Genomic DNA, 17,327 nt, shown 5'->3' with positions numbered 1-17,327 from the left:
CGCCAACATACATTGAGCGTAAGGACCACGAAGATAAGATACAAGAAATTAGGGTCATACGGTGGCTTATACTCAGTCGTTATTTCCTCGCTCTGTTTGCTAGTGGAACAGCGCACCGAGCGAGGTGGCGCAGTGGTTCGACACTGGACTCGCATTCGGGAGGACGACGGTTCAATCCCGCGTCCGGCCATCCTGATTTAGGTTTTCCGTGATTTCCCTAAATCGCTTCAGGCAAATGCCGGGATGGTTCCTTTCAAAGGGCACGGCCGACTTCCTTCCCCATCCTTCCCTAATCCGATGAGACCGATGACCTCGATGTCTGGTCTCCTTCCCCAGAACAACCAACCAACCAACCTAGTGGAACACGAAAGGAAATGGCGAACGCAATGTGTGATGGCTAGGGGTGTATCTATGTAGATGTAGCTGTAGAAGTAGAAAAAAGAGTAACAACTGAAGGATGTTGAAATACATATTCTGGTTCGTGTTCGCGTGGATCTGAATGAGTGAGCCCCACTCCTGCTATGTAAAACTAATGCAAACCATTACAGACTCACCTCCACCTGTACTACACTGTACGCACACAGCGAGTAAAACGCCTCATTGGATCGTCTGTGCACTGGACACCTCGCGTTATTTCAAAAGAGACAAAAACTCAATTAGTCGGATCACACTACATACCTCCAGTCAGATACTGAGAGGGCTTTGCATTCTTTGGTCAACTGAAGCCGTTCACGGTTATATTCCGCTGTAAGCAATTAGCTTCTGCAAGGTACCCGACTCTAAAACGTCATGGCACACGGTTTCCTTCGTAATGTTCGCTCTGAAACTGGTTGGGATGGATATGCGTTCGTTCACTGGCATCAGGCCTTTTTGTGGGATATTTTTACCATAAATGCTCTCACGCAGTGCTCCACGGCTGCGACCACGGTTTCTTGTAGACATTTTGGGCAATATGTGTCAATATACCAACGAATAGAGAAACTTCATTTACGATGTGGTCATGGGCACGTTCTTATCGCTTAGCTCATTTCAGCCATTCCGTCACGACTCCCTTTCGACTGCACTGATTCGATGCAGCTGACTTGCACATGCACACGATTTCACTGGCATCACGTAGTTAGGAGATCGAGAGTCACGTGACTCCCTTAACATCAGTTCTGTACCACTTACAAAACTTAAAAACTAGCAGTGAGCTCTATTAAGGTGCTGACTTGTAACACGGTTGACCTCCTGTCGGTTATTTTATGAAAATGATTTATCAATTTAACTCTGGTACAGAGAAGTACATCGGTTTACACCAAGAGGAAGAGTCAGTCCAATATTCATTTGTGGAATTTAGACAGCCAGCAACTCGCATCTGACGGTTAGCGGAAATCTAAAACGTGGCAGGGCTTAATTTCGACATGGACGACATTCTTCCTTGAAGTCCAACTACAGAATCTCGACCAGTTAAAACCACCTGTCCTGACCTACGATGTAGTTGTGATTACGCTGCACTCCCATCTATCCTCCTTGCTCAACCATGGATGACTACAATAACACTATGAAATAGGTCAGAACACCATTACAGAAAAAGTAAAGGAATGCGGTAAAATCAACTATATTGTCGAGGCCCTTTGTCCTCCAGTGAAGTTGTTGTACAAAATTTACAACATTTAAGTGAAGTTGACAATAGCACTCATCAGAACCCAGAGAGTTTGCGAGACTGAAACTAGTTCCTATGGACAAAACAATTCCGCCACACCGAATCTAGCCACTTGCACATAACATTACCATCACTTTCTTGCTCTGCCACGTGGATCTTAGGCACGAGCAGCCAGGACAGTTTCGGAATATGCCGGTAATAACACACACGATTTATTCAGAACACCCAATTCTCGACCATATGGCCATCTTCAACATCCCACAGCAACTGATAATCACTGTCGTCCCAATTATCGACGGTTGGTCAAGTTATGGAGTATGATGCGCCATAAACTGTTTCCGGCTGAGTCTGCAGATTTTGTCTCCAGCAAAAATGTCATTTGAAGCAGCTGTTAAAAGCACTGCGTATGCGACTGTAAGTGTTGGTTGGACTGCCATCTGACATAGGGCCGAACTCAGTCATGCCCTGGTGCGTTCTCCTCAACATTAATGCTCTGCCGGTCCTGTTTATAACTTTTGAGTCTGCTGCGACGACAGGCAAGCCACGTTATCAATTATTTTTCTATCAAAATTATAGGGTCCTACATCGGTTCCTCCAGCTGACAATCTTTAGGGACACTCTGTGGAATCACTGTCGCCTCATTCTTGTAAAATACGTTTTTCGGGTGAACTTTTTTTTCTTTTCTCCGTCGTCCCTTCCTTGTACCCATAAGATTTCACATACATTTGAACATTTTTTTGCAACGCGTTTCGCTGTATTTCGAAGCAAACCAAATACTGTGTTTTATTGGCAGGACACTTATAAAATGTAACAGACCTCCTAAGGAGACTGCCTACACTACGCTTGTCCGTCCTCTTTTAGAATACAGCTGCGCGGTGTGGGATCCTTACCAGATAGGACTGGCGGAGTACATCGAAAAAGTTCGAAGAAAGGCAGCACGTTTTGTATTATGGCGAAATATGGGAGAGAGTGTGACAGAAATGATACAGGATTTGGACTGGACATCATTGAAAGAAAGGCGTTTTTCGTTGCGACGGAATCTTCTCACGAAATTCCAATATCCAACTTTCTCCTCCGAATGCGAAAATATTTTGTTGACACCGACCTACATAGGGAGGAACGATCATCACGATAAAATAAGGGAAATCAGAGCTCGTACGGAAAGATATAGGTGTTCATTCTTTCCGCGCGCTATACGAGATTGTAATAACAGAGAACTGAAGGTGGTTCGATGAACCCTGTGCCAGGCACTTAAATATGATTTGCAGAGTATCCATGTAGATGTAGGTCTTCCATGATCACTCTACCTAGGTGGTTCTTTTTAGAAATAGAGTTATTACTCATGATTTGGTACTCCTTTCCTAATGTTCACTTACACACAGGCGTTGAATTTTTAGCACACAAAAATACACCGTATGTGTATAGGGCATGTGTGACGCCAGATACAAGTTTGGACACACATAAACACACACACACACACACACACACAGACACACACGCTGCATCTGCAGCAGCATCCTGAGTAGCAGTTGGCACCACAATGACACAACGAAGTGCTACATATCGGCTACTTCAAGGACAGCTGCGAGCCAGACGCCATATAGCTTCCGTTCCACCGACCCTAAACCATTGACATTTTCGACTTCATTGGCGTCAAGCGAGAGCTCATTGGACGGCAGGGTGGGATTCTGTTTTTTCTGATGAAAGCTGGTTCTGTCTCGGTGCCAGTGATGGCCGAGTGCTGTTCGGGCGGCCAGTTAAAGGCTTGCAACCAACTTGTATTGGTGCTAGACACACTGGACGCACACCTGGAGATACGGTCTCGGGTACTATTCAGTATGACAGCAGGAACACTCTCATCGTTATCTCGTGCATCTTGCATCGTGCATCTTGCCTGCAAATCTATTGATTAATGAGCAACATTCCAGGGGGTATTTTCCAAAAGAATAACGCATTGTCGACTTGTCGTTTGGCCAACTCGATCGACAGATCTGTCACCAATCGAGCACATATCAAATTTCATCGGAGGACAACTCCAGTGTCATCCACAAACAATATTAACTATCCTTGTATTGACCTACGAGGTGTAACAGGCATTAAACTCCATCCCACGAACTGACGTCCGGCACCTGTACAAGATACATGCACGTTTGCATGATTGAATTCAACAATCTGGCGTTACACCGATTATTAATGTCACAGCGTTTCACATTTGAAATGGTTTAACTTACTTTTACATTAACCTGCGATCTTGTAGCGTTAATCACTTAAATTGCATTCCTCTACATTAATTATTTTTTGTTGTGGCAACTTTTTCTGTCAGTGTATTACTGATGGAAAACGTACGTAAAAGCAAAAAGACATCATGTGTTATTAAAGCAGTAAAAACATGCACAATGCAGAACAGGATAAAGTGTATTTCTACTTTCTTTTTGAAGCAACTTGTAGCCGGGAATTTACATGTGGAGTAACTTTAGTATAGTAATCTAATATACATGGTGTGGTTTAAATATTCACAGTTCCGTTCTCTTCACGTTACAGGCACGGGTTTACCTGCTGTCAGCTGGATTCTCCTTGGCTTTCGGCTCCATGTTCACGAAGACGTATCGCGTGCACAGGATCTTCACCAGAAGTCGCAGCGGAGTCGTAAAGAATAAGGTAACATATGATCTCTTGACGGACAGCAATAGTTAATCACTAGCTATGATAAAAGAAATATACTTCCGTTAAGTACTGTATAAAACGTAGGAAGTCAAAAAGCTTAATCGACAGATATCATTGAGCATTAATGCTGCTTACTGCGGACATATACGGCGGAACTGCGGCATGTGACGAAACTAATTACTTTGGATTTACAGCTGTTCTAAGTCTCCTCATATCTTCCGATATCCTAATTTTTCGCTGACATTAAGAGAACAGTTAATGTTTTCTCATTACTTTTTAAATGCTATTCGTTGCTGTATAACCAAGTAAGTCGTTAGGTGGAACTATTATTGTTATCGTGATTTCACTGTTTTAGTTTGTGGAATTGCAAGGGTCAGATGAAATCTCCTTTGGCTCTAAATTAATTTATTTTTAGATGTAGTCCCATTTTATGCCAATATATGTGGTCCAACATTTTTACAGTGAATAGATAAGCATATATACGACGGACTACGTAACATTGTAGCTACTGCTACTCTGTTAGTCTCACACGGTTACAATCTCAGTGTAAGTTAGGTCACGCTCTGTCAGGGGGTGCACGATAATTCGTCGCACACAGTTTTCACAACGGAAAGAGCAACATCTAAGTGAGATGTAGCACTTTTATCGTAACCACTTTCCATAGCTTTCAGCAACGTAGTTACGACTATTAGGCCAATCATTACAGCCTGAGATTGTTGAACATATACTTCTCTCTCCTACACGGCACGTAGCTCAACATGTAGCTTATAGAGGGGTTCCTCTATCCTAAAAAATTAGCGTTTGCACACCACTTGTCCTCTGTCAACCGAATAGCTGCTTCCTGTAGTACACAGCTGTTCCTATGTGTAGGTGCACTACAAATTTTTGGCAGATAATAGAATTTATAGCGTCCAAGATCCCCACAGAATCGTCTGAGCTCCTGTGTTACCGCCCCTATGGGTTCTAGTCCAAAGATGCAGGTGATTCTAGGATCGGTGTTGCAAGCAGACAATTTCAAATGAGGGCTTCAATAGTACAATGCGATGAAACTGAAGGCTTGATTATTTTCCAAGGGAGAAACGCTTAAATATGATGAACTGGAGTAGGTGATTAAGTAACTGAAGGTAGTGCACGCTGTGGTCAGCGTTGGTGACCCGTTCTATAGTAATGCGGAAGCTCCTTCTCATACATTATGCTGTAGAGGAAAGTGTTGCACCATGAACATTGTAATCGAACGTTACCAAACTCATCCTTTAGAGGCATGTTGATCAAAATTTCTTCTTTACGGGAGATTATTTTCATTATTCCTACTGCAGAAAAAGTCAGTTGGCACGGGTGAAAAAGGTATGAGTACACGATGTCTACTTAGTGTGTCTAGCGCTACTGGAACTTTTCATCCACTTCGCATCGCTTCATGCCTAGAGGACGTATTCGTGCAGTTCATGGCGATGTTCCGCAGTTTGAGATAGCTCGAATCATTGACATGAGGGGCGTGGGAACACTGACCTCTCGATTATGTATCATAAATGTTCTACTGAATTCATGTCGGGTGGCAAAATTATTCGATCGAATTGTTCCGAATCTTCTTCAAACCGACCGCGAACAGTTGCGGTCCGGTGACAGGGTGCATTGTCATCCATAAATCATGATTTCGATGACTGGCTGAAAATGGTCTCCAAGTAGCCACACATGACTGAAAATGTCAATGATAGATTCAATTCAACCAGAGGACCCAGCTATTTCATGTAAACACGGCCCACACCATTACGGAGCCACCACCAGGTTGCACAGTGTCTTGTTGGCAACCTGGGTCCTAGGCTTCGCGGGACCTGCGCCACACCCAAACGCTACCACAGCTCTTACGAACTGAAATCAGGACCCATGTGCCCAGATCACTATTTTTCAATCATCTAGAGTCCAACCGATGTGCTCACGATCCCAGGAGAGGCGCTGCAGGCGATGTCGTGCTGTTAGCAAAGGCACTGGCGTCGGTCGTCTGCTGCCATGACCCACTAACGGGAAATTTCGCCGCACTGCTCTAACGGATACGTTCGTTCCACGTTGATTTCAGCGATTATTTCACGCAGTGCTGCTTGTCTATTACCACTGACAACTCTACGCAAAGGTCGCTGCTCTCGGACATTAAGTGAGGGCCGTCGGCACTGAGTTGCCGTCTCACCAATACCTGAAATTTGGCAGTCTCGATGCACTCTTCACACAATGAATCTCGGGATATTGAAATTCCAAAAAATTTCCGAAATAGAATGTCCCTTGCGTCTAGCTCCAACTACCGTTCCGTGTTCAAAGTCCGTTAATTTCCGTCGCGTGGCCATAATCACACCTGAAATCTTTTCACATGAATCACTTGAGTACAAATGACAGCTCCGGCAATGCACTGCTCTTTTATACCTTGTGCACACAATGCTACTACCGAGTGTATATGTGCATATCGCTATCCCATGACCCGTCACTTCAGTGTAGTGTTGATAACGGACTATATTTACAAAAGGCCATTCAAATTTCTACACCACGAAGAAGTGCAGATGATAAACGGGTATTCAATGGTCTAATATATTATACTAGAAATGATGTGTGATTACATTTTCACGCAATTTGGGTCCATAGATACTGAGAAACCAGCACCCATAACAACGACCTCTGGCCGTAATGACGGCCTTGATACGCCCGGGCATTGAGTCAAACAGAGCTTGGATGGCGTGTACAGGTACAACTGCCCATGCAGTTTCAACACGATACCACAGTTAATCAAGAGTAGTGACTGGCGTATTGTGACGAGCCAGTTGCTCAGCCACCATTGACAAGACGTTTCCAATTGGTGAGAGATCTGGAGAATGTGCTGGCCAGGGCAGCAGTCGAACATTTTCTGTATCCAGAAAGGCCCGTACATGACCTGCAACATGCGGTCGTGCATTATCCTGTTGAAATGTAGGGTTTGTGAGGGATCGAATGAATGGTAGAGCCACGGGTCGTAATACGTCTGAAATGTAACATCCACTGTTCAAAGTGCCGTCAATGCGAAGAGCCACGGGCCGTAACACATCTGAAATTTAACATCCACTGTTCAAAGAGCCGTCAATGTGAACAAGAGGTGACCGAGACGTGTAACCAATGGCACCCCATACCATCACGCCGGGTGATACGCCAGTATGGCGATGACGAATACACGCTTCCAATGTGCATTCACCGCGATATCATGTGACCGTCATGGTGCTGTAAACAGAACCAGGATTCATCCGAAAAAAAGACGTTTTGCCATTCGTGCACCCAGGTTCGTCGTCGACTTCAACATCGCAGGCGCTCCTGTCTGTGATGCAGCGTCAAGGGTAACCGCAGCCACGGTCTCCGAGGTGATAGTGCATGCTGCTGCAAACGCTGTCGAACTGTTCGTGCAGATGGTTGTTGTCTTGCAAACGTCCTCATCTGTTGACTCAGGGATCGAGACGTGGCTGCACGATCTGTTACAGCCATGCGGATACGATGCCTGTCATCTCGACTGCTAGTGATACGAGGCCGTTGGGATCCAGCACGGCGTTCCGTATTACCCTCCTGAACCCACCGACTCCACATTCTGCTAACAGTCATTGGATCTCGACCAACGCGAGCAGCAATGTCGTGATACGAAAAACCGCAATCGCGATAGGCTACAAACCGTCCTTTATCAGAGTCGGAAACGTGATGCTACGCATTTATCCTCCTTACACGAGGCATCACAACAACGTTCCACGAGGCAACGCCGGTCAACTACTGTTTGTGTATGAGAAATCGGTTGGAAACTTTACTCATGTCAGCACGTTGTACGTGTCGCCACCGGCGCCAACCTTGTGCGAATGCTCTGAAAAGCTAATCATTTGTATATCACAGCATCGTCTTCCTGTCGGTTAAATTTCGCGTCTGTAGCACTTCATCTTCGTAGCGTAGCAATTTTAATGGCCAGTGGGGTAGAATATCGTTACGTGATAAACATTTCAACAAGATAGACAAATATCTGACTCCTCCTGCAGGGCGTAACCGTCTCCGTTTCCATTAGTCCCTTTTAGGAAGCATCTTCCAACGAAATTAAGCTGACAAACTATTTTTTGCATATTTTTCCTCGTTATCTGTTAAGTTCCATATCCAATGCACACTTGTAGCTGCTGTGCGTCATTTAGAGGCAGAGCTCCGCTCTGTATGTACCTCTCTGGTGGTGTCAGCACATTAAGCGTACTCTGTGTGTTTTGGCAGCTGCTGCAGGACACGCAGCTAATATCGCTGATCTGTGTGCTGCTGCTGATCGACGGTCTGATCGTGACGCTGTGGGTGATCGTGGACCCCATCCAGCGCCACCTGCGCAACCTCACGCTCGAGATCAGCGCGTCCGACCGCAGCGTCGTGTACCAGCCACAGGTGAGTCTCCCGCTTCCCCCACTCCCGCACGGCACGCACAGTGATCTGGTCGTGGTCTCCCCACCCTCATTAGCTGGCGCTGTAGAATTATTGGAAGGATGTCTCAGGGTTAATCTTCTTTCTACTACAGCTGACTTTGATTGTAGAAGTCTTTCTTTCTCGGAGGCTTAGGACTAAAGTTTCGAAGCGATTATTGACACTGCGGGAGAAAGACCTGACGTTCTGTGAGGGATGGGAAAAACCCACCATGGTTCAACAACAAAGTTAGGCTGGTTCAAATGGCTCTGAGCATTATGCGACTTAACTTCTGAGGTCATCAGTCGCCTAGAACTTAGATCTAATTAAACCTAACCAACCTAAGGACATCACACACATCCATGCCCGAGGCAGGATTCGAACCTGCGACCGTAGCGGTCACTCAGTTCCAGACTGTAGCGCCTAGAACCGCACGGCCACTCCGGCCGGCTCAACAAAGTTAGGAAACTACTGCGAAAGCAAAGAGAGCTTCACTGCAAATTTAAACGCAGCCAAAACCTCCCAGACAAACAGAAGCTAAACGACATCAAACTTAGCGTAAGGAGGGCTATGCGTGAAGCGTTCAGTGAATTCGATAGTAAAATTCTATGTACCGACTTGACAGAAAATCCTAGGAAGTTCTGGTCTTACGTTAAAACAGTTAGTGGATCGAAAAAGCATATCGAGACACTCTGGATGATAATGGCATTGAAACATCGGATGACACGCGTAAAGCTGTTTCACAGAGGAAGACCGCACTGCAGTTCCTTCTCTAAATCCTCGCACGAACGAAAAAATGGCTTACATCGAAATAAGTGTTCAAGGAATAGAAAAGTAACTGAAACCACTCGGCAGAGGAAAGTCCACTGGAACTGACGGGATACCAATTAAATTCTACACAGAGTACGCGAAAGAACTTGCCCCCCCTTCTAACAGCCGTGAACCGTAAGTCTCTAGAGGAACGGAAGGTTCCAAATGATTGGAAAACAACACAGGTAGTTCCATTTCTTAAGAAGGGTGGTCGAGCAGATGCGCAAAACTATAGGCCTTTATCTCTGACATCGATCTGTTGTAGAATTTTAGAACATGTTTTTTGCTCGCGTATCATGTCATTTCTGGAAACCCAAAATCTACTCTGTAGGAATCAACATGGATTCCGGAAACAGCGATCGTGTGAGACCCAACTCGCTTCATTTGTTCATGAGACCGAGAAAATTTTAGATAAAGGCTCCCAGGTAGATGCCATTTTCCTTGACTTCCGGAAGACGTTCGATACAGTTCCGCACTGTCGCCTGATAAACAAAGTAAGAGCCTACGGAATAACAGACCAGCTGTATGGCTGGATTGAAGAGTTATTAGCAAACAGATCACAGCATGTTGTTCTCAATGGAGAGACGTCTACAGACGTTAAAGTAACCTCTGGCGTGCCACAGGGGACTGTTATGGGACCATTGCTTTTCACAATATATATAAATGACCTAGCAGATAGTGTCGGTAGTTCCATGTGGCTTTTCGCGGCTGATGCTGTAGTATACAGAGAAGCTGCAGCATTAGAAAATTGCAGCGAAATGCAGGAAGATCTGCAGCGGATAGGCACTTGTTGCAGGGAGTGGCAACTGACCCTTAACATAGACAAATGTAATGTATTGCGAATACATAGAAAGAAGGATCCTTTATTGTATGATTACATGTTAGCGGAACAAACACTGGTAGCAGTTACCTCTGTAAAATATCTGGGAGTATGCGTACGGAACGATTTGAAGTGGAATGATCATATAAAATTAATTATTGGTAAGGCGGGTGCCGCGTTGAGATTCATTGGGAGAGTTCTTAGAAATTGTAGTCCATCAACAAAGGAGGTGGCTTACAAAACACTCGTTCAACCTATAATTGAGTATTGCTCATCAGTGTTGGATCCGTACCAGATCGGGTTGACGGAGGAGATAGAGAAGATCCAAAGAAGAGCGGCGCGTTTCGTCACAGAGTTATTTGGTAACCGTGATAGCATTACGGAGATGTTTAACAAACTCAAGTGGCAGACTCTGCAACAGAGGCGCTCTGCAACGCTGTGTAGCTTGCTGTCCAGGTTTCTAGAGGGTGCGTTTCTGGATGAGGTATCAAATATGTTGCTTCCCCCTACTTATACCTCCCGAGGAGATCACGAATGTAAAATTAGAGAGATTCGAGCGCGCACGGAGGCTTTCCGGCAGTCGTTCTACCCGCGAACCATATGCGACTGGAACAGGAAAGGGACGTAATGACAGTGGCACGTAAAGTGCCCTCCGCCACACATCATTGGGTGGCTTGTGGAGTGTAAATGTAGATGTAGATGTAGATGTAGGTTCCGCACTGATTCTTGAGCCATTTGATGCATGGGTACGACGGTTACTTTAGACCGCGAGACTTGCCCAAGTAAAGCTCAGAAACCACGTATGTCCTAAGAAACGACATGAAAAGAATGTGCTCGTTTTGCGATTACAGTTTCTTAAGAGAACAGAGTTAATAATCATCTTGGGGTGAGTAACCTAGCTGAAACCTTCCAGTGTCTCCAGGTCTCTTCCACGTGTACAATCTTCTTTCATGATTCTTAAACCAAGTGTTAGCTATGATTAAGTTATACCCTGTGTAGAATTCTACCAGGCTGCTTCCTCTTTTATTCCTTACCCCAATTCCATATTCACCTACGACTTTTCCTTCTCTTCCTTTTCCTACTATCGAATTACAGTCACCTATGACTATTAAATTTTCGTCTCCCTTCACTATCTGAATAATTTCATTTACTTCATGATACATTTCTTCAGTCTCTTCGTCGTCTGCGGAGCTAGTTGGCATATATACTGTGGTAGGCGTGGGATTCATGTCTATCTTGGCTACAAGCCAGAACAGAGTTAAATGGAGCGACGGACTTATGATGGTGAATGTGGTTTCAGCAGCAAACGTAATGAATGTACAAATTTATTTTGTTGTGCAATATAAGATGACGAGAGTGAAGGAGCCTACGACGGCTGTGAACAGACAATTCAGTGCGTAAATGGAGATGTGAATGTAATAGTCATGGGAGGATTCTTGCCCTACAAAGGGGCGATGAGTGGCAGGGGGAGGGGGGGGGGGGAGGAACACAGTGCACGCTTACAAGGGAATACAGGCTCGGGAATAGGAATGAAAGAGAAGATAGAAACTCCGCAATTTAAGCTCTTAGAATCAAAGCTACTGCTTGAAAGTAACGAGAGGAGGCAGTATACTTTAAACAAAATAGGAGATACAGGATAAAAATAACTGTATTACATGATGGTGAAACGATGAACTAAGTTGCGCTTTGAAATCGAAATTGAAGAGTTTCCTCATGCGTCACTCCTTCTGTTCTGTGGAGGAGTTCCTTGAAAAATTAAGCTGATTCTTGTTGTATAGTTGACTGCGTTTATTAAAACTTACGGCTTGACTTTTTTCGGGTTCATAAACATTTTATTTTTATCTGTTATTACTTTCATGTTGTAATTTCATGTACTGACGCGTTCCATGACCTTCTTGATTTGTTCCATAATTAGGTCCTACGGAACTTGGTGTGTCAATAAATAAATAATAAATAAATGATAGTAACTTGATGCTTAAGAAACTAGTCAGTAAGAATCATCGTCTAGGAAGTTCGATAGTGAAGTACTGCAGAGGAAACGCGCGATCCACAGAAGCGCGACCACATCCTTTTCCACAAAGCCTCAAGTTCTTGTAGGTAACGATACCCCTAAACTCTCCTTTCCTGATAAGTCTGTAAACCATTTCAGTTACAGAATTAATATTGTTGTTGTGGTCATCAGGCCAAAGACTGGTTTGATACAAGTCCACATGCAATGGTATCCTGCGCAAGCCTCTTCATATCCGCGTAGCTCCTGCGACCTACATCCTCTTGATGCTGCTTATTGTAGCGAAATTACATTGAATTAACTATTCCTTGATGCCTGAGGATGTGTCCTGTCAGATGATTCCTTCTTTCAGTCAAGCTGTAGCACAAATTTATCCCATTTTGGTTCAGCACTTCTTAAACAGTTTAAAAACCAAACTCCGTTCGAAAAGGCCTCGGAAGGCGTAACGGCCGACCACCGTGACATCCTCAACCAAAAGACGTCACCGGACACGAATATGGAGCTGCGTGGGGTCGGCACACCGATCTTCCGGCCCTTCTCAGATTTCGTGTGGTGACCTGGAGTCTCTGCTTCTCAAATCGGTAGTTCCTGAATTCACCTCAGAAAGCTTGAGTGAAACCCGCTTCCCAACAGTGCACGACAAACACGGACGGCCACCTATTCGGTGATCTAACGGAATTGGTGTATCCACCGCGACAAGGCTGTTGGCGCTACATCAGCTACAAGAACTATTAATCTAATCTCTAGCATTCCTCTGTAGAACCACAGCTCGGAAGCTCCTAATTTCTTGTCTGTAATGCATATCGTCAATGTTTCACTTCCGTATAATACGAGGGTAATCCCAAAAGTAAGGTCTCCTACTTTTTTATAAGTACAGAACACTCTTTGTGTGACAGTTGGTCACACTGTTATGAAGAGTGCTTCACGCGCTGTGTGTAAACATGCGCACGCCGCGCTGAGACGCTCAGTCTTGGCTTGGCAGCCGTTGAGAATTGAGCCCCCGTTGGATACTACCGCCAAGTGCGAATTGCGCGCAGTTATTCGGTATTTGAACGCTAAGGGCACTGCGACGATTGAAATCCGTCACATATTGACGGAAGTGTATGGTGAGTCGTGCATGGATGTCTAAAATGTTCGTAAGTGGTGTAGACAGTTTGCAGCTGGTCGGACCGAAATTCACGACGAACAAAGGAACGGGAGACCGTCAATTTCTGAGGAGACAAAGGTTGAGCAAAGCATACGTGAAGGTCCGTGGATCCCCCTGGATGATCTCTGCACGTTGGTTCCTGAGGTTTCCCGAAGCACCGCTCACAGAGTTTTAACGGAAACATTGAACTGCCGGAAGGTGTGCACAAGATGGGTGCCACGCATGCTGAGGACCACATGCGACAACGAGTTGATTCTTCCCGCGCATTTCTTCACCGCCTTGCAGCCGAACAGGACAGCTTTCTGGACTCAATTGTCACGGGTGACCACTTTCCACCTGAGACCATACAACAGCTGGCCGGAGTGGCCGTGCGGTTCTAGGCGCTACAGTTTGGAACCGAGCGACCGCTACGGTCGCAGGTTCGAATCCTGCCTCGGGCATGGATGTGTGTGATGTCCTTAGGTTAGTTAGGTTTAATTAGTTCTAAGTTCTAGGCGAGTGATGACCTCAGAAGTTAAGTCGCATAGTGCTCAGAGCCATTTGAACCATTTTTGAGCCACCAAACAACAATCACGCCAGTGGCGGCATCCTTCTTCGCCAAAGCCGCGGAAATTCAAACAAATATAGTCTGCCGGTAAAGTCATGACAACCGTTTTTCGGGATCTGAAAGGGGTATTGTTGTTCGACTTTATGTCCACTGGGACCACAATTAACGCTGACAGGTACTGTGAGACTCAGACGGGCAATTCAGAAACGGAGAAGAGGAATGTTAAGCAAGGGCGTACACATTCTCCATGACAACGGTCGCCCACACATCGCTAGGAAAACCGTTGCTCTCCTGCAACAGTTTCAGTGGAATATAACCACCCACCTACCCTACAGTCTTGACTTGGCGCCCAGTGACTATCACCTGTTCCCTAAGTTAAAAAATCATTTGGCCGGAAAGCGATTCAGCTCCGACGACGAAGTGAAAGAAGAGGTTCATAACTTTGTAAACTGTATGGCGGCGAGCTGGTATGACGTGGGCATACAAAAACTGTGACAGCGCCTACAAAAATGCATCGACAGAAATGATGAGCTAAATGTTCAAGCTGTAAAATGGTGTAAACCATTGTAGAAATAAACAGGTCTATGTACTTATAAAAAATAGGAGACCTTACTTTTGGGAATACCCACGTTCTACAACCTAGACAGATACTTTCAGAAATTACTTCCAAACGCTTAAGTTTATCTTAGATGTTAGCAATCTTTTTCAGAAGTGCTTTTCTTCTTACAGAAACCGCGTTTTGTATTCTCTCTACATCGACCTTATGGCCTTGGGATAGTGGGTAAAGCAATAGAATCTCACCCTGAAGATCCCGGGTTCATTCTTCAGTGAGATTGGTGAATTTTCCTCGCTCTAGTTCCGCCAAAGACGGTCCTAGATTCACTCAGCGTGTTGTCAAAATGAGTTCTGGGGATCTTTCCTGTGGGTGAAAGTTGACCAGAGCAACCGGATCGCTACGACTCCTGCTCCTAGACCAGCGGCGAATAAAATGGCTGCACGCTACCTGGAGTCAGGCTGATAAAACGTCCATGGGCATGCGCCACAGCCTTTACCAATATATTTCACCTACAACGGCCACCATCAATTTTCCTGTACCAATAGCAAAGCTCTTACATTAATATTAATGTTTCATTTCCTAATCTAAATCCCCCGCCATCATGTGAATAAATTTTAGCACACTCCACTCCATTAAGCTTATTTTACTTTTGTTGGTGTTCGCTCTGCTACGGTCCCTCGGTCACTTAAACGTTCGCCTACATTCACGAAAAATACAGGAGAGATATTATTAATTTCACTTTCATATGCAAGTCTGTGGCGCATGCTCGTGGACGGTTTATCAACCTACCTTGTAATTAGTTTCATGTAATTAATCTAGTTTTCTTACTTAAGGTCATTTCGGGAAAATCTTTATCACCTAAAGGACAGTATCTGTGTATTTACGTAAACAGTCCTACGTACACTACTGGCCATTAAAATTGCTACACCAAGAAGAAATGCAGACGATAAACGGGTATTCATTGGACAAATATATTATACTAGAACTGACATGTGATTACATTTTCACGCAATTTGGGTGCATAGATCCTTAGCAATCAGTACCCAAAACAACCAACTCTGGCCGTAATAACGGCCTTGATACGCCTGGGCATTGAGTCAAACAGAGCTAGGATGGCGTGCAGCTTCAACGCGACACCACAGTTCATCAAGAGTAGTGACTGGCGTATTGTGACCAGCCAGTTGCTCGGCCACCATTGACCAGACGTTTTCAGTTGGTGAGAGATCTGGGGAATGTGCTGGCCAGGGCAGCAGTCGAACATTTTCTGTATCCAGAAAGGCCCGTACAGCATCTGCAACATGCGGTCGTGCATTATCGCAGGGATCGAATGAAGCGTAGAGCCACGGGTCGTAACACATCTGAAATGTAACGGCCTGTGATGCAGCGTCAAGGGTATCCGCAGCCATGGTCTCCGAGCTGATCGTCCATGCTGCTGCAAACGTCGTCGAACTGTGCGTGCACATGGTTGTTGTCTTGCATACGTCCCCATCTCATGACTCAGGGATCGAGACGTGGCTGCACGATCCGTTACAGCCATGCGTATAAGATACCTGTTATGTCGACTGCTAGTGATACGAGGCCGTTGGAATCCAGCACGGCGTTCCGTATTACGCTTCTGAACCCGTCGATTCCATATTCTGCTAACAGTCATAGGATCTCGACCAACGCGAGCAGCAGTGTCGCGATACGATAAACCGCAATCGCGATAGGCTACAATCCGACCTTTATCAAAGTCGGAAACGTGATGGTACTCATTTCTCCTTCTTACACGAGGCATCACAACAACATTTCACCAGGCAACTCCGGTCAACTGCTGTTAGTGTATGAGAAATCGGTTGGAAACATTCCTCATATCAGCACGTTGTAGGTGTCACCACCGGCGCCAACCTTGTGTGAATGCTCTGAAAAGCTAATCATTTGCATATAACAGCGTCTTCTTCCTGTCGGTTAAATTTCGCGTCTGTAGCACGTCATCTTCGTGGTGTAGCAATTTTAACGGCCAGTAGTGTATGTACATATGAAAGTAACCTCTGCCCCAGCAGGCGATACTATATTCCACTGTACTGAATATAAAGATTCGTTCAGCCGTAGAGCCCTTTACACAGTTCCGACTCTTTGGCTGGTGTTCGCCGCTGTTTCAGGTGGAGGTGTGCCGGTCGCAGTACACGCACTCGTGGCTGGGCGCGCTGTACGCCTACAAGGGCCTGCTGCTCGTCGTGGGGGTCTACATGGCCTGGGAGACGCGGTAAGCCAACGACCTCATCATCACAGTGTTCAGTTCTTCCTCTATATGATCAGGGAAACTACGTCTACAGTAGTAACGCAGCTCAATCAGCTTCTGTACCTTGTGTATATATTCGTGAAAATACTGTTAAAAGAACCATGATATGCACTGTCGCTGTGTGTCACAAGTTTACAACCGACCAGTTTCAGTCGGACAACAGCCCGTGTTCAGGTACCTATATACAATGAAAAAAACATCATAAGTAGGTACAGTGATCACAAATAAAAACAATTAGCATAAATTTCTAAAATATTCGTTACACAACGCACAGCATGACCACAAAATTAAAGCAACCAGAAGACATAGCCGGATGCCAATTCAACTTCGTACACGTACACACCACTGGCGAGTATACGAGTCTAAATGATTAAGACCTGCAGTTCTGTATAACAGGTAGAAGGCCTAGCCGAGAACATCTGTGCTGCTC

At 45.2% G+C, this 17,327-nt stretch overlaps 1 protein-coding gene across 1 annotated transcript in view; it reads left to right on the top strand.

Annotated features, from left to right (window-relative positions):
• The window catches only part of LOC126417051 (gamma-aminobutyric acid type B receptor subunit 2), a 430,259-nt gene that overhangs the window by 295,986 nt on the left and 116,946 nt on the right, over positions 1–17,327 (top strand). The window contains exons 12-14 of the mRNA XM_050084943.1: positions 4,187–4,303; positions 8,552–8,713; positions 16,758–16,861. Of these exons, the coding sequence (XP_049940900.1) occupies positions 4,187–4,303; positions 8,552–8,713; positions 16,758–16,861 (383 nt within the window). The remainder of the gene's footprint in view (positions 1–4,186; positions 4,304–8,551; positions 8,714–16,757; positions 16,862–17,327) is intronic.

The sequence above is a fragment of the Schistocerca serialis genome, chromosome 8 (genome assembly GCF_023864345.2).
Source record: "Schistocerca serialis cubense isolate TAMUIC-IGC-003099 chromosome 8, iqSchSeri2.2, whole genome shotgun sequence".
NCBI lineage: Eukaryota > Metazoa > Arthropoda > Insecta > Orthoptera > Acrididae > Schistocerca > Schistocerca serialis.
Note: the sequence above shows the minus strand (reverse complement) of the source record. Positions and strands in the feature narration are given on the sequence as shown.